Below are 22,114 nucleotides of genomic sequence, written 5' to 3'. Positions count from 1 at the left end.
GAGCCCCGGGGCCCTCAGCAGAGGCCAGGCCACTGCTGAGCCCGGCTGTCTCCCAGGACCCTCCATGCCTGGCTGTGAGCCGGGGTCCCTCCATCGCCTCAGGTCCAACAGAGACCCTGACCTTGGACGCTGCCTTAACGTGGTCCTCAGGCTCTGCACAGCCGGGGGCTCAGGAGACAGAGCCCTGGTCCCCAGCCCTCCTGTGAGGGACAGGCTCTGTGCAGTGGTTATTTTCTGGTCTGTGTCTGGCAGGCTTCCAGCCTCTTCCTTCAGCAGACACACTGTCCAGGCAGCATTTTAAATGAATCAGGAATGTGTCCGTTTCATGGCCCCACATGTGGGACCACGTTGGACCAGGGAGCCAGGAGGTCGAGGAGATGGGTTTTCCTCCAGTCCTCCTGCCTTGTCATCTGCATCATGGCCTCCTGCCCAGGCCCCTCCTCTTCTGCCCAGGCGCCTCCCTCCCCTGCCCAGGCCCCTCCTCCCCTGTCCAGGCCCCTCCTCCCCTGCCCAGACCCCTCCTCCCCTGCCCAGGCCCCTCCTTTCCTGCCCAGGCCCCTCCTCCCCTGCCCAGACCCCTCCTCCCCTGCCCAGGCCCCTCCTCTCCTGCCCAGGCCCCTCCTCCCCTGTCCAGGCCCCTCTTCCCCTGCCCAGACCCCTCCTCCCCTGCCCAGGCCCCTCCTCCCCTGCCCAGGCCCCTCCTCTCCTGCCCAGGCCCCTCCCTCCCCTGCCCAGGCCCCTCCTCCCCTGCCCAGGCCCCTCCTCCCCTGCCCAGACCCCTCCTCCCCTGCCCAGGCCCCTCCTCTCCTGCCCAGGCCCCTCCTCCCCTGTCCAGGCCCCTCCTCCCCTGCCCAGGCCCCTCCTCCCCTGCCCAGGCCCCTCCCTCCCCTGCCCAGGCCCCTCCCTCCCCTGCCCAGGCCCCTCCTCCCCTGCCCAGGCCCCTCCTCCCCTGCCCAGGCCCCTCCTCCCCTGCCCAGACCCCTCCTCCCCTGCCCAGGCCCCTCCTTTCCTGCCCAGGCCCCTCCTCCCCTGCCCAGACCCCTCCTCCCCTGCCCAGGCCCCTCCTCTCCTGCCCAGGCCCCTCCTCCCCTGTCCAGGCCCCTCCTCCCCTGCCCAGACCCCTCCTCCCCTGCCCAGGCCCCTCCCTCCCCTGCCCAGGCCCCTCCTCTCCTGCCCAGGCCCCTCCTCCCCTGCCCAGGCCCCTCCTCCCCTGTCCAGGCCCCTCCTCCCCTGCCCAGACCCCTCCTCCCCTGCCCAGGCCCCTCCCTCCCCTGCCCAGGCCCCTCCTCTCCTGCCCAGGCCCCTCCTCTCCTGCCCAGGCCCCTCCCTCCCCTGTCCAGGCCCCTCCTCCCCTGCCCAGGCCCCTCCCTCCCCTGCCCAGGCCCCTCCTCTCCTGCCCAGGCCCCTCCTCTCCTGCCCAGGCCCCTCCCTCCCCTGTCCAGGCCCCTCCTCTCCTGCCCAGGCCCCTCCTCTCCTGCCCAGGCCCCTCCCTCCCCTGTCCAGGCCCCTCCTCTCCTGCCCAGGCCCCTCCTCTCCTGCCCAGGCCCCTCCCTCCCCTGCCCAGGCCCCTCCTCTCCTGCCCAGGCCCCTCCTCTCCTGCCCAGGCCCCTCCCTCCCCTGTCCAGGCCCCTCCCTCCCCTGTCCAGGCCCCTCCTCCCCTGCCCAGGCACCTTCCCCACCACACGGTCAGGCTGGCATCTGGTATATGTAGGTCCCAGGAGGCCTGGGCCTGCTTCTGGCTCCTCAGTCCTCTTTGCATCCCTGGCGACCGCTCCTCCAGGTGATGCCTGGCCCTTTTGTTATTCTGTGAGCAGGAACCTTACCACGTCCCAGGACCCAGAGGAAGCGGGACAGTGTGACTGCTGCCCACGCCCTCTGGTGCTTTAAAGCTGCCTCGCGGGAGCGGCACATGCCAGCCAGGCACGTGAGGAGGACATAGTTGAGAGCCACTGTGCCTGGTGGCAGGGAGGTCGGAGGACCAGGGGAACCACCGAGTCAGCCATCCATCAGGCCAGGAGGGGGTAGGCATGAGGTGACATGGTAGGGATGCTGGATTAACCAGTGTTGGGGACAGTGGGGTGGCTGGGGGTGGGGGCTGCTTGCTGCGGAGTAGGCATCTGATGGTAGTGGGGGGGGCTGAGATCAGGAGAAGACAGCAAGGACACTGAAGGCCTTTGTCCGCCAGCAACGTCACATTTGTTCCATGTTGTGAGCTGTCAGGGGCCTCATTAGTCCCAAACAAAGCAGGCTGGGTGTGGGTTGAGCCAACCGTCCGGAGGCCAGAGCCTCTTGCCAGCCCAGGAGCTCAGACAAGGGGCTCGAGCCAGTGACATCATGAAGAGAACCAGCTCCAAGCTGCCTTTCCAGGGCACCAGGACCTGTGCTGGATGAGTGTGGATGCCGGCTGGTCGTGGGCCCCAGCTGGTGGTAGACACGGGCTGGTCGTGGGCCCCGGGTGGTCATAGACACGGGCTGGTCGTGGGCCCTCTCCCACTCTCAGCCTTGGCCTAGCCTTGGCACCTTCACTCAGGACAGGAGGGACCCTGGGCCTGGCCAATCGGCACGCTCCACCCCAGACCTCTGCCGTGACTGGGTGAGGAGAAGTGTGACTTTTCCCTGAGACTTCAGGGCGACTCCCAGACAACAGGTACTTTTCTCACCAAATACCCCGTGCTGGCCATGAGGCCAGGTTGGCCTGAGCCAGTGCAGTGCTCAGAAAGCCATGGCCCAGGAGGTGAGAAGTGGTCACTCTGGGCTCAAGACAGGGTGTCCCTAAAATGACTGCTTTGATGGCTTTAGTGGCTGTGAAGGAGCTGCTTCTGACATGAGGTTTCTGGGGAGTCCACCTGGCCAGTGGTACATGGCTTGACTCCTGCGGTGAGGGCAGAGACGCTGCTCACCTCTCTGATCCTGGCACACACCAGGTAGAGCTGTGTGGCCTCGGGCACATGTCTACTGTGGCAGAAGCAAGTTTCAAATCACGTGATGGACCTGTTTATTATAGAAATCGTGCGACTGAGAAATCAGTCAGGCACTGCAGCCTAGAGCGAAACAGCAAGCAGAGCTGAGGCTGCTACAGACCCCAGGCCCTGGGTCAGAGTCCTACACACGTATGTACGCACGCACGCACGCACGCACGCACGCACCACGCACGCAGAGCTGAGCCCCACAGCAGGAGCTCCTCTCTGCCTCCAGTTGGGGGACGTCTCCAAAGGAAACAGTCAAAACTTCAGGCTCTTTGGGCCAGACAGTCCCGCTGCCTCCGGGCTGCAAGCTCTGTGAAAGCTGCCGCAGCCCGTCTATGAGTGAAGGAGGTTATGCAGAGGCCAGGGACACAGCAGAAAGGCGACTTCACAAACCCCCAGAGTGTGGTCTGGATGGGCATGTCTGGTCTCTTATCATGCCTCATGTGGCCTTTGTGGTCACCCTCTGGTCTTTCCCAGGCTCAGGGCCGTCCCTCTTCCCAGAGACTGTGTCTGGAAGGCAGGGCAAGGGCCTGGCTCAGGGCTGGGCTGGGCGACAACAAAGCTGGGTGGCCAGAGGACGTGTCCCTAGCCTTTGCTCCCTGCGAGGCTCACAACTCAAACCCAGCCCACAAACTTCAGACAGACCCACGACCCACGAGCCCAGCACCCTGCCCCACAGCCACTGGCTGGTCTGTGTGTCCCTCCTCTGCCCTGCCCTGCCCTTCCCCGCTGCCTCCTCACCCCTGGCCGCTGAGTCCTGGAGTGGCAGCCCCACCCAGACGTGTGACATGGGTCACCCAAAGTGATGCTCACACTCTGCTCCACCCAGGTCCCCACAAACCAGGGGCCGCCCCACCGCTGGCATGCTCGGGTGCCGTTCAGAGCCCCCCGCCACGGCCGCAGGAGCTGTCGTGCCAGCCGGCTGCCAGCCAGCGTCCTCCAGAAAGCAAAGCTCTGGGAGGAGCATGGATCCCGGGATGCTTTGCCGGCTTCCTGATGAGTGCTTCCCTTTCAGCAGGCTGGAAGTGTCAGTCTGAGTCCCTGTGATCCAAACACTTGATCTGATGGCACCCGTGCTGGCTGGCGCACCTGTCTGCAGCGGCTTCTGCCTCCATGCTTCCAGGCCAGGACAGGCCTTGGGAAGGGGCTGTCCCTCCATGCCAGGCTGGAGCCCCGTGGGCTCAGGTGCTGCTGCAGGCCCCCTGGATGGCGGGACTGCCATCTGGAAGATGGGAAGCAAAGAGCAGTTGCTTTGCTTAGGGACAAGGTCCCCGCAGCTGGAAGGCTCAGACCCAGAGGTGTCTTTCCAGGAGGCGCCGGGCTCTGCTTCCACACACTTCTGTGGGGCACCTCCTAGCCCACTTTCACAACCTTCAGGGCACACAGCCATGCACAGGAACCAAATACCCCGGAGAATCCCAGCAGGCCGCCACCAGCAGCCCATCCCTACCCGATGCTACAGCTCAGTCCCAGCTGTCCGCAGGCAGCCTGCCCGAGAGGCGCAATGCAGAAGGCCGGACAGCCCTTCCATGCCACCATGGCCACCAGCTCCTCCCTCCCTCCCTCCATCCCTCCTTCCTTCCCCCTCCCTCTCCCTCCCCCAGACACAGCCTACCAAACATGGACAGATTTGAGCCCTTTCCTCAAGTCCCTAAATCCAGGCCAAGGGGCTCTGGCAAGGGCAGCTTGGCTGTGGCCATGGGTCCAGATGCACACTCAGTGGGAGCCTGAAGAGGAATGCAGGGAGCCCGTCCTCAGGTGGTCAGCCGAACTCTGAAAACATTGACCAAAACTGCCGGACATGCACGATGAGCGCGCATGATGCTTCACCTGCATGTTTTCTGAAGAGTGAGACAAAGCCCCAGGGTGCCCTCCCTGCCCACGGGCTGCCAGTGACCCTGGCCCCACGTGTCCACCCCGGCACTGGACCCACCCACGGGTCACGGAGCAGGTGTGTCAGTTATCTGACGCCACAGCACTGAGCTCGGTGGCCGTCCAGGCTGTCCAGGCTGAGTCCGGCATCGATGGTGTTCAGCTGACCATCGCGTCCCCAGGGCACTGCATCCTCTCCTGTCCCGTCTCGCGTGTGGAGGGCGGCTGCAGCATGGCGGGGCCTAGAGTGGGCCCTCAGCACTGACAGCGTGCACTGCTGGGTTCCGTCATGTACATGCACTGCCCAGACTTCCTGCAATAAACGTGTCACCGTTGCCAGTCAGAGGAGAGGGGGTAGATGGGGGGGGGGGGTTGCTAAGAGACGGGGGGGCGGGGACAGAGAGTGCAAGTGGCTGTGTCGGGAATGCAGCATCCCCCCCCACTCCCCCCAGGAAGAACAATTGGCTGAAGACTAAATTGGTAGTTAACCCTCCCCCCACGCAGGTACCACAGTGCCCCGCCTGGGTGCTCATAAACTTGGCTACAAAACTGGAAAGGAAATGATTTCCCAGGCCATCCTGTGAGGCCAGCATCTTCTGACACAAAAATCAGGCGGGAGTGCAGAATCGTCAAGAAAGAAAACACGGGTGCGCATGGCTGGCCAGCTTTACAAAAGTTAGTGAAAGTCAGGCGCATGGCTCGGCCTGTCATCCTAGCTACTCAGGAGGCCGAGATCTGAGGATCACGGTTCAAAGCCAGCCCGGGCACTGAAGTCCATGAGACTCTTATCTCCAGTTAACTACCAGGAAAATCTGGAAGTGGTGCTGTGGCTCAAGGGGTAGGGTGTTAACTTTGTGCGCACAGAGGTTCAGGGACAGTGCCCGGGCCCTGAGTTCAAGCCCCAGGACCAAAAAAAAACCAAAAAGAAGAAGAGGAGGCAGTGTAACGGCACACACGACGTACAAGGAAAGACGATGCACCAGGACAGCTTTCCCCGACTCCAGGGGAGACAGCCTGGGAAATCGGCGGATACACTTCATCACACTGACGAGGTGAAAAGGAAACAGCGCCACATCACTGGTCGGGGGACGCGAGCTTGACAAAACGCAGCATCCATTCTGAGAAGCTCTCGGCAAAGGCGGCCCACGGAATGGCTCCTCTGACGGCAGCATCTGCAGGCCAGGCTGCAGCAGACCCCTGGGGGCGCGGGGTGCCGCCCCTCTCCCAGCCCGTCCCTGCCGTCCACCCCTGCAGGCGCCAGGCCAGGGCAGCCCTGAGGAGAAAGGAAAGGGAAGGACTCCTGCCCGGGCCGGGCCGAGGCCAGGCCCCCCTATGGAAACAGAGCAGGCCTCCATGGCTAACAAGCAGGGCTGAGGAGGTCTCAGAGCCCAGACCAACACGACAAGCAAGCATGTGTGCGTGCGAGGAGAGCCACCTCCACGGGTGTGGCCGCAAGTGTGACCCAGCAACGTACACACGCACGCACACACAATTCACACTCACACACATACACACGCACACACACATTCACATACACATGCAAGCACACACAATTCACACCCACACACGCATGCACATACATTCACACTCACTCGCACACACTCACCCACAATTAACACTCACACACGCATGTACATACATTCACACACTCACGTGCGCACACACACACATCACATACACAAGCACGCACACACAATTCACACCCACACACAACTCACACACATACGCACACACATATCCATACACTCACGCGCATACACTCACACACATTCACATACACACTCACATACACACAATTCACACACACATACACACTCACTCACATTCACACACACATTCACATACACACGTACACACAATTCACATATACACACACGCATTCACACACATTCACATACACACGTACACACAATTCACATTCACACACACGCACATGCATTCACACACATTCACACACATACTCATGTACACACAATTCACACACACACACTCACTCACATTCACACACACATACACACTCATGTACATACAATTCACACACACATACACTCACATTCACACACATTCACATACACACAATTCACTCACACACTCACTCACACACATTCACACACATTCACTCATGCTCACACATGTACACACACACACACACCCTCCTTTCCACAAAGCCCTGAGTGTCTGGATCTCGATCCAGCTCCCCTGAGGACTTCAGTGCAGTCCTGTGGGGCAGGAGAGTCGCTGAGAGCCTTTTCTCCAGCTGTAGCTCAAGTCGTAGGCACGCTGGCCCAGGGCAAAACAACACCAGTTACAAGAACTCCAATATGCACATATTAGAGATAAACCTGACAAAAGATCTGTACCCACAAAACAAAAACGCTAAGAAAACGAAAGCCATGCAGACAGGGACCCCGACATCTCCTCCTGGGGCCCTGTTCTCAGGTACAAATCCCAGTGCACACACACTTTTAACACAATTTCCCCTCCAGCGCGGTGGCTTTGGGGGCCTGGAATAGTGGATCTGGCCAGTTTTTTTCCCTGGATTTATATGAAGATACTGGGTCTGGACCGGGAGTGTGGCCTAGTGGTCTCAGTGACCTGAAACTCAGAAACCATGAGCCTCGTGACTCCTCCTGCCGTGTCCCCACTTATCACTGCCACGTGATGGGGAGTGTCACATGGTTACCCAGCCACGGGAGGGTGCCGTCTGGGCAAGGGGAAGGTTCTGGAAGGAGACATGGTGGCAGCTGCACTGGAGAGAATAATGTGCCTTAATGGACTCAGTTCCAAGTGTGTGTCCACTACTTGTTTTTTTAATTCTGGTGATTTCCTCTGAAAGATGGTAACTGATAAAGGGACACTGGTAGCTTGGTGGACCATGGATTGGGCGCTGTGCCCGCTGGGGCTCTCGGGGACCCTCAGGCAGCGGGCAGCGGGCAGGACTTCCACGCACTCAGCAGGGCCTGGCTGGCTCCCAGCCTCCCCCCCCCCCCCCCCCCCCGGCCTCCAAGGTCCAATCCAGCAGCTGCCATCGGTTTCTAATTCTGAGGACAGTGTTTACGGTGTGAACAGATGGATTCTCGCCCTGGGGCAGCCCGCAGGGACTCGGTGGGGCAGACAGAGGACAGGATTATACAGACATTGCCTAGTGGCCTGGCTTCTTTCACTTACAAAAATGCACATAAGCTGCTGGGCAGACTAGTGCCTGCCTTCAATTCCAGCACTCAGCAGGCCGAGCTCAAGGGTCTGTGGGCTACTGGACCTGGCCGGCGACACAGGGAGCCCAGTCTCCCAGCAACACACAGGCTCCTCTTCAAGAGCCTTCCCGTCCAGGGGGGAGCCGGAGGCATCAGTGTCCTGGGGCCGCTGCCACCACCACACAGCACCGCTACAAACAACCCGGGGCGGGTGCTCTCTCAGATGAGGCCAGGGACCTGAATGGGCGTCGGAGTTATCTGAGGGGAGGGAAGGGCGGAGTCAGGACGCCCGCTGCCCACCCGTGCCCGCCCGGTGCCTGGCGCCCTGACTCCTCCACGCCTGTGCCCCCGCTCCTCACGGATGGCACATCTTTCTCTGCCTCTCCCAAAGGGACACTGTGGCAGGCCTTTGCTCCCCGTGGTCCAGGACAGTCTCCTCATTTTAGAATCTTGCACCTATCCCCACCTTCCTTCCCAGAAGGTTGAGTGCACGCTTCGCCCTTTGGTGAACAGCTCTGGGGATTAGGATCCATGTTGACATGTGTGCTGGCACGAGCGTGTGTGCGTTTTGGTGGTGCCAGGCAGAGCTTCTGTATTTCCTAAGTCGATTACATCTGCTACGCGGGGAGAAGCTGACTGCTGAGCCTGGGCAGTGAGCCATCTTCCTCACCTGCTTAGTGACCCCAGCAGCTTTCAGGTGGCTAGGATGTCACCGAGCGGTGACTCATGGTTGCTTCTCGGCTGGTGGCAGAGCTCCTGCGGGGGGGCCTCGAGCCTGACACGGGCAGTGATGAACCAACCCACAGGCTTGGGCTGGTTCCAGCGTGGGGTCCTGGGGCGCACGGCTCCGGGGTTTTCATGGTGTCTTCAGGCCTGTGAGCATTTCTATTTGGTTTTGGGGCTGAGCTGTCCAGATCACGAGCATGATGGGGAAAAGGCAGTGATTATCGTGGGCCCGACCCAGCTCAGCACCAGAGACGCCCTGCGTGGCTCAGAGTCAAGGACCCACACGCTCAGGGCGGGTTCCCTCCGCAGGCCTGGTGGGGTACAGGGCATGAAGGCAGCTGGGATAGAAGGACAGTGGTCATCTGGGGACAGGGGAGGGGGCCCTGAGAATGACCTGGCTGGAAGCCACTGGGACTCCCCAGTAGGCAGAGATGCCCCTGGCTGAGCTCAGGCCCTGTCCACCACTGCACATATCCTGGGGACACAGGGACAGGTCCAGAGCCAGGGCCTGTGACATGTGCATGTCCCCAAGCCGCTGCATGAGCCCCAAGCTGCATAGCTGGCCTGAATCACACCGCTGGGCACAGCACGCCCGCCAGCTCCTCCGCGCCTTGCAGCCTTGCCGTGAAAGCCTGTGGAGAGAACCTGCTTCCTGGAAAAGGGCGCAGCACGGAGTGCTGGCTGCTGGGTCCACCAACACCAGGCTCACTGCCCATACTCAGCCCTCGGCCACAACCCCAGATCTTCTTGTCCCAGTCACTCCTGTCGGCAGGGCCACGGGTCCCCGTGGACGCAGAGCTGCCTTCCTGGCCAGGCAGCCGGCTCTGCAGCTGCGCCCTCATCCTCTGCCTCTCATGCCGTGCTGGTCAGCCAGAACAGACTGTGTCACAAGGGGTCCTTGTCCATCCCTGGATTCCAGGCCCTGCAGGCTGGTTGGGGCCTATGGGCCCTCCCTCCGGACTCCAGGTTCCAGCGATGTCCAGAGCCATCACTTCCGTCTTCTCAGCGGAAGCTGCTCCCTGGCTGTGTCAAAGCAGGCACGACAGGTGGAGTGGGGGCCAAGCATCGGTGAGAGCTGCCACCGTGCTGAAGGACACAAGGCTCTGCCATATGGAGTCAGGTCCTGGCTCAGGGACGTTCCAGGGGCCGCCATGATATGGGTGTCGGGCCTCTGACCGGCAGGGCATCAGGCTCAGAGGTGCCCATGGACGAAGCCCAATACAGCCCGGCCTTTGGGGGCCCTCTGGGCTTGAGAGACGTAGGCTGTGCGACAGACCTGAGTCCCACTTCCCCATGGCATCCCCAGCTCCAGCCTCCCTCCCCCCACCAGGCCATCTAACGTCCCTGTGCTCACACCCACGCTGGCTTTTACCCAACTGGCCGCTCATCTGTGCTCTGCCCCACTTCCTGGGTTTCCAAGCACCTGCAGAAACCCCAGTGAGGACCTAGGAGACCCAGGCTGCAAGGGCGGGTGGGGGTCAGAACTGCAGGTACTGGGGGTGGGGGCCAGAACTGCAGGTACGAGGGGTGGGGGCCAGAACTGCAGGTACTGGGGGTGGGGGCCAGAACTGCAGGTGGGCCCTGCTGAGCAGGGAACAGTGCAGAGACCTCCTCTCCTTGGGGTCTGGTTGGCTGGCACACTCTCCCCAGACAGCGTAGAGTCCACCCTGCCTCAGCCCAGCCTGGCTGGGGTACAGGCCTGGGAAGGGGTGCTCCTGCTCTGGCTGGGGATGCACTCAGCCCACCAGTGGCAGGGCAGCCCCTCCAGCATGGGCTAAAAATAGCGACAGCAGAAGCACCTCGACCTGGGCGCCCTGCAGAGCTGACGGCAGGACTAAAAATAACAGGTGATCTCGGGGTGGCAGCTGCTCCCTCCTTCCCTCCTCCTCCTCCCCCCTCCTCCCCCCACACTGCCCTGCAGCCCATCAGGCCGAGCAGGACTGAGTCCTGTCACCAGACCCCAGTGGGTGGCTGTGGCTGTGCGGGGCCAGCCCCTGTCCCCTGGCACACACACTTGGGCTCTGGACCCCACCTCCGCGGCATCCGGAAGGGCCAGGGGACCACTGAGGGGTCTCTCCTGCTTCAGTCCGAGCCCGGTTGGGGCCTCCGTGGCCTGGGATGTGCTCCTCCAGGAAGGGGGTGGAGAGGGGGCTTCACCCTGAGCGTCTGCACTCCGGGGGTCTCAGGCTTGTCCTCGCCTCTGCTGAGAGCTGCCTCCTCCACGTGCCGGGCCACCGGGCCCAGGCCCTGGCCCACTGGGCTTCTCAGACCCCAGCCTGGTTCTGCGCTTGCTCCCCAGGGATGGTTCCAGAAAGCACCTCTGTGATGTGGCTCCAGGAACGCGGTCTGATTTAACAGGCAGTGGGCCTGCTGGGCTGCCAAGGCTGCAGAGGTAGAGGCTGGAGCCGCAGCTCAGGGGGGAGGTCAGGAGGGGGAGTCCAGAGCTCCCTGGCTCTGACTCACCGCGGAGCCCAATTGTGCAGCTCTGGATGGGTTGGCCAGGAAGAGCGAGGCTGAGCGAGGCTGAGCGAGGCTGAGCGCGGTGCGTGAGCTCCCATCGCCCATGTTACCTCTGGGGGCTGCTCAGGAGGATCACTGTGGAGGGCAGCTCAGGCAGAAAAGCCTTCAGATGCCTCCTCAGCCACCAGTGGGAAACCCCAGCACAAAGACAGCCGGTGGGGTGGTTCAACAGCAGAGTGCCCGCCTAGAACAGGATGCTAGGCAGTTCTGACTCCAGGATGGCCCTACCCTCCACAAAGAAGGCGTGGCGGGCACGCTGCAGTGCCCACACTGGGGAGGCAAGTGAGGCTGTAATGGAACAGAAGCCTGCAGATCCCCGGAGCCTCGAGGTGGGGTCCTGCTGACACACAGCGAGAGGGATTCACCCACGAAGCTCCCCCCGGGCTCCAGCCTTCTGCGTGACGCCGTCCTCAGACACTCCTGCCCCTTGTGGAGGCCCTGCCCAGCCCTGAGACACAGGCCACCCAGACTGCTGACCCCGAGGGCAGGACACGGCCCTGGGTCCCAGGACCCACTGTGGGCATAGTCCCATGACCCGGCCCCGCCTCTCGCCTGTCAGGGCACACCGCCGAGCCGACACACTCGTGTTATTTGTATGACTTACAGTTTCCATTACTATAGCAATACCCCAGAGGCTGGGGAGTCACAAAGAAAAGACGTTTACCTTGGCTTGTTCCATAATAAAGGGCTGCAACTAGTGGGCCCTGACAGGGTCCTGGGGCTGGGGACACGGAGGTGTGGCCAGGGCCTCCGGGGTGGAGTCCCGTGCTTCATGGATGGGTGAGGGGCCACACAGCACCCTAAGGGCGGGAAGTCAGAGCTGGATCTCCACAGCCAGACTTGTCACCTGGCTACTCCGTGGCTGTGGCTCCGGGTGGTGGCCACCACGGGGCAGGTGGGAGATGAGCCACTCAGTGCCTCTGTCTCCAGAGAGGTGACATAAACACCTGAGTGGAACGTAAGAGGAGCCCCGAGCCTGGCATCGAGGAGGCGCTGAGCCCCCATGGGCAGCAGCCACTTGTTTCACGGGCTGGGGTGAGCACCGGGTGGGCACGGTGGACATGCACGGACCCCGCTGAGCGCAGTGTCGACAGGGCTCCCGGACGCCTTGGCAGACCCAGCACATTCCTCGAGGTGTGGATAGTGGAAACAACCAAAGTATCACCACAAGGTTAAGTTTGTGTTACAGCGCCTGTGATTTACGACGGGGCTGTCTGGCTTTCCTGGCGCAGCTCGTGGGGCCGGGCTGCCGAGGCCCAGGGCAGTTCCTCTGGGGCCCCTCGTCCAGCAGACTCCAGGAGAGACGGGGCCCCTCGGCAGCCAGGCCATCCCCGCGGTGGGCCTGTCCTCGCTGCGCGCCACGGGTTCTGGTAAGTGGTCTTTTCATTTTTACCATTCTAGGAAGTTGCCAATCCCCTCACTGTCTTCAGTGACTGCTTGATCATTCAGCATGGCTTTGCTCCACTTCCATTGCCATCTGATAGGAGACAAGGACTCGTGTAGAATTTTTCATATTTATCGAGACTTGCTTTGTGGTCTAAAAGGTGATCCAGTTGGAGCCACATCCTCGCGTGAGCCTGTCCGATCCACCTGGCAGAGGAGCTGGTGCGGGAGAATGCGACCGTGGGCCTCGAGGGCTGAGATCCTCAGGTGACTGCTTCAACTGCCAGTGGGTCCACAGCGCACCCCTCTCCCCAACCCCGGGGCTCGGGTCCCCACACCTGCCTTTGGGACTGCCTCATTGTCAAACAACAGGCCCCAGCTCAAGATGGCACCTGGCGATGGCACCCTGATACGAAGAGCCACACAACGGACTTCTCCAAAGCTGCCACCCGAAAGGAGGCCCTGGGTGAAGGCTTAGGCTGTGGGTGTCCCCTGCAGCCAGGACAGGTTGCGGGCAGCCTGGCTGGCCTTGTGGCTGCAGTGTCAGCCCCTCCCCAGAGGCTCCTTACTGTAAGCTCTGCCGGGAAGGAATGACTTCTTCCCTTGGCTCTGTCCCCCTGTATCCTGGAAATCCCCGCCCAGCACTTGTAACCCTGAAAACGGGCATGCCTGGGGGCAGTGGGAGGCCCCCCAGTCTGAGGTGCTTCCCCACCCTCTGAGATCACGTCCACTTCCGCTGTGGCCACACCTCCCCCCTTAAATAATCTCTCGCTTCCCACCATGCGCTCTTTCTGACCAACTCCATTTGGGCAGCAGGAGGTCTGCTCTCTCCTCACACGACAAACCCTCTTCCCCTAAACTCCCCTGGAGTGTCCTTTCGGCAGACCTTACATTTGGTGCCCTGACTCAGGTCAGGAGTCGCTGGACCCCCTCCATTTCTCCAAGGCTCAATCTGCCTTCTGCCCCCGCTTTGAACCAGAGAAAGGAAACTCCACCGCCAACCTCTGCCTTTCCCAGTGCTGGCGCTGCATTGGCTGCAGGGTTTCCTGTCTGCACCTGGGGAGTGACTCCTGTCGAAGGCCTTCTTTTTCTGTCTGGTTTCACCCACCCCTACGTAGGGCAATCTTGGTGTGTCTAGTTTAAGACCTGCACCCCCGGATCTGCTCTGGTGAGACTGGAGTTCCCCACTTTCCCCCATGCTCTACTTTCCTGTTCTTCATCCTTACTGACTCCACCCCATGCTCTCTGTGACTCCACCTCCTGTTGTTCTGACTCCACCCCGTTGTTCTCACTGACTCCGCCCCATGTTCTCAGAGACTCCACCCCCATCCCCACTGACTCTGCCCCTGATGTCCTCATCTACTGCCCCCCCATGTCCTCACTAGCTCTTCCCCTACCTCCTCACTGACCACCCCCATCCTCACAGACTTCACTTCCTCTTAGTGTTTCTTATTACAATGGGGTCTCATCAGTCTCCCCAAGCCGGGACACCCCCTTGGGATAGCTTTTACGCTCTTTAGCTGTTCTACTACTCAGAGACTCCATAAAGCCACAACGGCTCATCTTTGATTGTAATCGTGGCTGGCTAAAGTACAGGCTAGACAATGGGTCTCCATGGCCCCCAAACGGGACTTTGGATTATAATGTTCTGAGGAATTTAGACAGTTTCTGCCGACGCAATGGTCAATGGCAAGAGGTTCTATATGTTCAGGCTTTCTTTGCTCTCCACGCTTGCCTTCTCTCTACCAATCTTACTCACCTTTCTCCAGCCTCTTGGCACAGGGGCAGCCTGTCCCTGCCAAATCACCTAAGAGCCTGGACCCTCTTCCTAAGCCTAAAGTGCCTGATCCCCTGCTCAGCACTGAAGACTGCTTCTCCTCCCCAAGCTGAACCTTTCCTTCCTTCTCCTCCCCCTTCATCTCCTTTTTCCTCATCTCCCAAAGCTCACATCCAATCCTGCACTGGTGCCTCACAGCCTCCTGTAGCCCCCTTATTGCCTCTGCAAGAGTTGGCAGGGGCGGATGGAGTTTTTTGTGCACAGGCCCCCTTTTCAATGAGCCATTTTTCCCAGACTGAGAAGCAACTGGGATCTTATTCCCAAGACCCTAATATTAATACCAAAGAGTTTAAATACCTTGTTCAGACTTATGACCTCACCTGGCATGACTTATATACAGCCCTGCCCTCCACCCTTACCTCTGAAGAAAAGGAAAGGGTTTGTTTGGGTTGCAGCCCAGGCACATGCTGATGAAACCCACCGCCTAGACAATACTTTCCCAGGAGGGGCAACAGCTGTGCCCAGGGAAGAGCCCAAATGGGGTTATGAAAATAATGCGCCTGGAAGGGTTGGCAGAAATAGGATGGTAACCTGCCTGGTAGCTGGCCTCCAGAAGGCAGCCCTCCATGCAGTCAGCTATGAAAAACTAAAGGAGGTTACCCAGAGACCCACTGAAAACCCGGCCGAATTTCTTGATAGCCTTACAGTGATACTCCAGCGTTATACTAAGCTGGACCTGGAGTCAAAAGAAGGTATAGTGGACCTTAGTACCCATTTCATTTCCCAATCAGCTCCTGATATTAAAAAAACAAAAAGAAAGGTTGAAAAGGCTGAGGAAGGCCTTCAAATCCCCCAAGGAGATCTGGTGAGCACGGCCTTTAAGGTTTTTAACAACCGGGAGGAGCAGAAAAAGGCTGATAAGGCTGCCCGTAACAGGAAAAATTGCCAGCTCCTGGCTGCTGCTCTTTGGGCTTCTCAAAGAAGAAGCACCCAACACACACCACCCAGACCATGCTTTAAGTGTGGCAAGGAAGGCCACTGGGCAAGAGCTTGCCCTCCTCTACAACCACCATCTGGACCCTGCCAAGGTGTGGACAGCCGGGACACTGGGGAGTCGACTGTCCCTCCTCGTCTCTACAAGGTGGGCCAGTCCTCCCCACCCCCCACACATGGTGAGGAGCCCAACTTATCCAGGATAACTCAGCTTGGCAATGGAAGTCTGAAGGTGCCCAGGGCCGCTGGATCCCACAAGCCTCACCATGGAGGAGCCCAGGGTTTGTCTCCAGGTTGCAGGCAAGCTACTTGTATCCTTTCTTTTGGATATGGGAGCCAGTTATGCGTTGTTACCTGAGTGTTCCAGCCTGTCTTTTCCCTCCCAGAGCTCAGTGGTGGGTGTAGATGGCCTTCTTACTAGCTCTTTAGAATAGATAACTTTCCTTTTCTACATTCCTTTCTAATCTGACCCCGCTGTCCCATATCTAAGGCTCCCTCAACTCCTTAAAGCCCTTTTCCTTCTCCCCCAGTTTTGCCTGAGGATCAAGTCTTTTTCAAGACCCTTCATCAGTCTGGTTTATATCCTCCACAGTGGTTTATTCTGTCCCTGGTCTTGCCCCTTCTATGATGGCACCTGCCTCTTAAGATCCTGGAACTGTTACTGCTCCTTCTGGACGGACAGCATCCCCACCTTCTACCCTCAATGTCGGTGCCCCTTTACAACTATCAGAAGGCAGGAATGTTAGGTCTGCCTGGAAGGAATGGCTTCTTCCCTTGGCTCTCTCCCCCTGCACCCTGGCTCATCACATCCACTTCCGCTGTGGCTATACCCCTCCTCCTATATCATCTCTCACTTCCCGCCATGAGCTCTCTTGCTCGCCGACTCCATCTTGGGTGGCAGGAGTCTACTCTTTCCTCATACAATAAGCCCTCTTCTCCTGAACTGCGTGGCGTTTCCCTTTGGCAGACCTTACACTTACCTTTCTTGTTCTCTCCCAGGAAGATGGCTCACACTTCCCTACAGACTCTGCCATGGTCCAGAGAGGACGTTCTCCTCGTCACCCCATCCCATGCAGTGTATCCCTTCGGTCTTTTCTACAGCCCGACGTGGACGACAGCTCGTGGCCGGTGTTTACAGTGAAGACATCTGGATGACTCTCCTGGAAGGTCTCCAGGCTGGAGTCCTGTGGCAAGCCAGTCTGTGCATGTCCCACGGCACCAAAGTCAGAGCCCCTGGATTTTCCTCTCATTTCCCTGTCCCTCCTGCCTCCATGTGACCATGTGACCACTTATAGAAACAGCATAGCTGGGGAGCTCCTCCCACTCCACGACCCCCGCTGAGCCCACCGTGAGCTCCTCCCACTCCACGACCCCCGCTGAGCCCACCGTGAGCTCCTCCCACTCCACGACACAGGCTGAGCCACTGTGAGCTCCTCCCACTCCATGACACAGGCTGAGCCACCGTGAGCTCCTCCCACTCCACGACACAGGCTGAGCCACTGTGAGCTCCTCCCACTCCACGACACAGGCTGAGCCACTGTGAGCTCCTCCCACTCCACGACACCCGCTGAGCCCACCGTGAGCTCCTCCCACTCCACGACACCCGCTGAGCCACTGTGAGCTCCTCCCACTCCACGACACAGGCTGAGCCCACCGTGAGCTCCTCCCACTCCACGACACAGGCTGAGCCACTGTGAGCTCCTCCCACTCCACGACACAGGCTGAGCCACTGTGAGCTCCTCCCACTCCACGACACCCGCTGAGCCCACCGTGAGCTCCTCCCACTCCACGACACCCGCTGAGCCACTGTGAGCTCCTCCCCACTCCACGACACAGGCTGAGCCACTGTGAGCTCCTCCCACTCCACGACACAGGCTGAGCCCACTGTGAGCTCCTCCCACTCCACGACACAGGCTGAGCCACTGTGAGCTCCTCCCACTCCACGACACAGGCTGAGCCACTGTGAGCTCCTCCCACTCCACGACCCCCGCTGAGCCCACCGTGAGCTCCTCCCACTCCACGACCCCCGCTGAGCCCACCGTGAGCTCCTCCCACTCCACGACACAGGCTGAGCCACTGTGAGCTCCTCCCACTCCATGACACAGGCTGAGCCACCGTGAGCTCCTCCCACTCCACGACACAGGCTGAGCCACTGTGAGCTCCTCCCACTCCACGACACAGGCTGAGCCACTGTGAGCTCCTCCCACTCCACGACACCCGCTGAGCCCACCGTGAGCTCCTCCCACTCCACGACACCCGCTGAGCCACTGTGAGCTCCTCCCACTCCACGACACAGGCTGAGCCCACCGTGAGCTCCTCCCACTCCACGACACAGGCTGAGCCACTGTGAGCTCCTCCCACTCCACGACACAGGCTGAGCCACTGTGAGCTCCTCCCACTCCACGACACCCGCTGAGCCCACCGTGAGCTCCTCCCACTCCACGACACCCGCTGAGCCACTGTGAGCTCCTCCCCACTCCACGACACAGGCTGAGCCACTGTGAGCTCCTCCCACTCCACGACACAGGCTGAGCCCACTGTGAGCTCCTCCCACTCCACGACACAGGCTGAGCCACTGTGAGCTCCTCCCACTCCACGACACAGGCTGAGCCACTGTGAGCTCCTCCCACTCCACGACACAGGCTGAGCCACTGTGAGCTCCTCCCACTCCACGACACAGGCTGAGCCACTGTGAGCTCCTCCCACTCCACGACACAGGCTGAGCCACTGTGAGCTCCTCCCACTCCACGACACCCGCTGAGCCCACTGTGAGCTCCTCCCACTCCACGACACAGGCTGAGCCCACCGTGAGCTCCTCCCACTCCACGACACCCGCTGAGCCCACTGTGAGCTCCTCCCACTCCACGACCCCCGCTGAGCCCACCGTGAGCTCCTCCCACTCCACGACACCCGCTGAGCCACTGTGAGCTCCTCCCCACTCCACGACACAGGCTGAGCCACTGTGAGCTCCTCCCACTCCACGACACAGGCTGAGCCACTGTGAGCTCCTCCCACTCCACGACACAGGCTGAGCCACTGTGAGCTCCTCCCACTCCACGACACCCGCTGAGCCCACCGTGAGCTCCTCCCACTCCACGACACCCGCTGAGCCACTGTGAGCTCCTCCCCACTCCACGACACAGGCTGAGCCACTGTGAGCTCCTCCCACTCCACGACACCCGCTGAGCCCACCGTGAGCTCCTCCCACTCCACGACACCCGCTGAGCCACTGTGAGCTCCTCCCCACTCCACGACACAGGCTGAGCCACTGTGAGCTCCTCCCACTCCACGACACAGGCTGAGCCACTGTGAGCTCCTCCCACTCCACGACACCCGCTGAGCCCACCGTGAGCTCCTCCCACTCCACGACACAGGCTGAGCCACTGTGAGCTCCTCCCACTCCACGACACCTGCTGAGCCACTGTGAGCTCCTCCCACTCCACGACACCTGCTGAGCCACTGTGAGCTCCTCCCACTCCACGACACAGGCTGAGCCCACCGTGAGCTCCTCCCACTCCACGACACAGGCTGAGCCACTGTGAGCTCCTCCCACTCCACGACACCTGCTGAGCCACTGTGAGCTCCTCCCACTCCACGACACAGGCTGAGCCCACCGTGAGCTCCTCCCACTCCACGACACAGGCTGAGCCCACCGTGAGCTCCTCCCCACTCCACGACACAGGCTGAGCCACTGTGAGCTCCTCCCCACTCCACGACACAGGCTGAGCCACTGTGAGCTCCTCCCACTCCACGACACAGGCTGAGCCACTGTGAGCTCCTCCCACTCCACGACACAGGCTGAGCCACTGTGAGCTCCTCCCACTCCACGACACAGGCTGAGCCCACCGTGAGCTCCTCCCACTCCACGACACAGGCTGAGCCACTGTGAGCTCCTCCCCACTCCACGACACAGGCTGAGCCACTGTGAGCTCCTCCCACTCCACGACACAGGCTGAGCCACTGTGAGCTCCTCCCACTCCACGACACCCGCTGAGCCCACCGTGAGCTCCTCCCACTCCACGACACAGGCTGAGCCACTGTGAGCTCCTCCCACTCCACGACACCTGCTGAGCCACTGTGAGCTCCTCCCACTCCACGACACCTGCTGAGCCACTGTGAGCTCCTCCCACTCCACGACACAGGCTGAGCCCACCGTGAGCTCCTCCCACTCCACGACACAGGCTGAGCCACTGTGAGCTCCTCCCACTCCACGACACCTGCTGAGCCACTGTGAGCTCCTCCCACTCCACGACACAGGCTGAGCCCACCGTGAGCTCCTCCCACTCCACCACACAGGCTGAGCCACTGTGAGCTCCTCCCACTCCACGACACAGGCTGAGCCACTGTGAGCTCCTCCCACTCCACGACACAGGCTGAGCCACTGTGAGCTCCTCCCACTCCACGACACAGGCTGAGCCCACCGTGAGCTCCTCCCACTCCACCACACAGGCTGAGCCACTGTGAGCTCCTCCCCACTCCACGACACAGGCTGAGCCACTGTGAGCTCCTCCCACTCCACGACACAGGCTGAGCCACTGTGAGCTCCTCCCACTCCACGACACAGGCTGAGCCACTGTGAGCTCCTCCCACTCCACAACACAGGCTGAGCCCACCGTGAGCTCCTCCCACTCCACGACACAGGCTGAGCCACTGTGAGCTCCTCCCACTCCACGACACCCGCTGAGCCACTGTGAGCTCCTCCCACTCCACGACACCCGCTGAGCCACTGTGAGCTCCTCCCACTCCACGACACAGGCTGAGCCACTGTGAGCTCCTCCCACTCCACGACACAGGCTGAGCCACTGTGAGCTCCTCCCACTCCACGACACAGGCTGAGCCCACTGTGAGCTCCTCCCACTCCACGACACAGGCTGAGCCACTGTGAGCTCCTCCCACTCCACGACACAGGCTGAGCCACTGTGAGCTCCTCCCACTCCACGACACAGGCTGAGCCACTGTGAGCTCCTCCCACTCCACGACACAGGCTGAGCCACTGTGAGCTCCTCCCACTCCACGACACAGGCTGAGCCCACTGTGAGCTCCTCCCACTCCACGACACAGGCTGAGCCACTGTGAGCTCCTCCCACTCCACGACACAGGCTGAGCCACTGTGAGCTCCTCCCACTCCACGACACCCGCTGAGCCCACTGTGAGCTCCTCCCACTCCACGACACAGGCTGAGCCCACTGTGAGCTCCTCCCACTCCACGACACAGGCTGAGCCACTGTGAGCTCCTCCCACTCCACGACACAGGCTGAGCCACTGTGAGCTCCTCCCACTCCACGACACAGGCTGAGCCCACCGTGAGCTCCTCCACTCCACGACACAGGCTGAGCCCACCGTGAGCTCCTCCACTCCACGACACAGGCTGAGCCCACCGTGAGCTCCTCCCACTCCACGACACAGGCTGAGCCACTGTGAGCTCCTCCCACTCCACGACACAGGCTGAGCCCACTGTGAGCTCCTCCCACTCCACGACACAGGCTGAGCCACTGTGAGCTCCTCCCACTCCACGACACAGGCTGAGCCACTGTGAGCTCCTCCCACTCCACGACACAGGCTGAGCCCACCGTGAGCTCCTCCCACTCCACGACACAGGCTGAGCCACTGTGAGCTCCTCCCACTCCACGACACAGGCTGAGCTCACTGTGAGCTCCTCCCACTCCACGACACAGGCTGAGCCACTGTGAGCTCCTCCCACTCCACGACACAGGCTGAGCCCACCGTGAGCTCCTCCACTCCACGACACAGGCTGAGCCCACCGTGAGCTCCTCCCACTCCACGACACCCGCTGAGCCACTGTGAGCTCCTCCCCACTCCACGACACAGGCTGAGCCACTGTGAGCTCCTCCCACTCCACGACACAGGCTGAGCCACTGTGAGCTCCTCCCACTCCACGACACAGGCTGAGCTCACTGTGAGCTCCTCCCCACTCCACGACACAGGCTGAGCCACTGTGAGCTCCTCCCACTCCACGACACAGGCTGAGCCCACCGTGAGCTCCTCCCACTCCACGACACAGGCTGAGCCCACCGTGAGCTCCTCCCACTCCACGACACCCGCTGAGCCCACCGTGAGCTCCTCCCACTCCACGACACCCGCTGAGCCCACCGTGAGCTCCTCCCCACTCCACGACACAGGCTGAGCCACTGTGAGCTCCTCCCACTCCATGACACAGGCTGAGCCCACCGTGAGCTCCTCCCCACTCCACGACCCCCCGCTGACTCCACTGTGAGCTCCGCCCCACATCGGGTTCAAGTAACTGTCTCTGTGGAGCTGGGCCTGCATGCAGAGCTCCTCCCATCCCTGGGGCCTCACTCGCTGACGGCTCTTGGGCCGTGGGTCTTCTGAGGAAGCTGGAGGCGGCTCTGTCTGCCAGCCCTGCTGGGTGGCCTCTACATGGGTGTCTGCCCAGCAAGACACAGGTGGGGTGTACCCTCCATGGCCAGGACACCCGCAGGTGTCAGGTGGGGAAGGGCGGTGGGTGACGGGTGGCTCTGCCCTCCACGGCCGGGACATGCCGGCAGGCCCTGGCTCCAGGTCTCGGGTGGGGAGCCATCCAGTCGTGAATCTGGAGGACGGCCATGGTTCTGGACTGGTTCGCCGTTTGGGAGAGGGGGAGAAGGCCATCCCGATGCAGGTCGGTCCTGAAGGACCAGAAGAAGCTCGGTCCAACCCTAATC

At 61.2% G+C, this 22,114-nt stretch overlaps 1 protein-coding gene across 1 annotated transcript in view; it reads right to left on the bottom strand.

Annotated features, from left to right (window-relative positions):
* Nucleotides 1-4,846: 4,846 nt before the first annotated feature.
* Nucleotides 4,847-22,114, bottom strand: part of Slx9 (SLX9 ribosome biogenesis factor) — a 47,450-nt gene continuing 30,182 nt past the window's right edge. The window contains exon 6 of the mRNA XM_090350593.1: nucleotides 4,847-5,151. Within this exon, the coding sequence (XP_090206719.1) occupies nucleotides 5,094-5,151 (58 nt within the window). The 3' untranslated portion in view covers nucleotides 4,847-5,093. The remainder of the gene's footprint in view (nucleotides 5,152-22,114) is intronic.

This window comes from Megascapheus bottae, chromosome 1 (genome assembly GCF_031878675.1).
Source record: "Megascapheus bottae isolate mThoBot1 chromosome 1, mThoBot2.hap1, whole genome shotgun sequence".
Taxonomy (NCBI): domain Eukaryota; kingdom Metazoa; phylum Chordata; class Mammalia; order Rodentia; family Geomyidae; genus Megascapheus; species Megascapheus bottae.
Note: the sequence above shows the minus strand (reverse complement) of the source record. Positions and strands in the feature narration are given on the sequence as shown.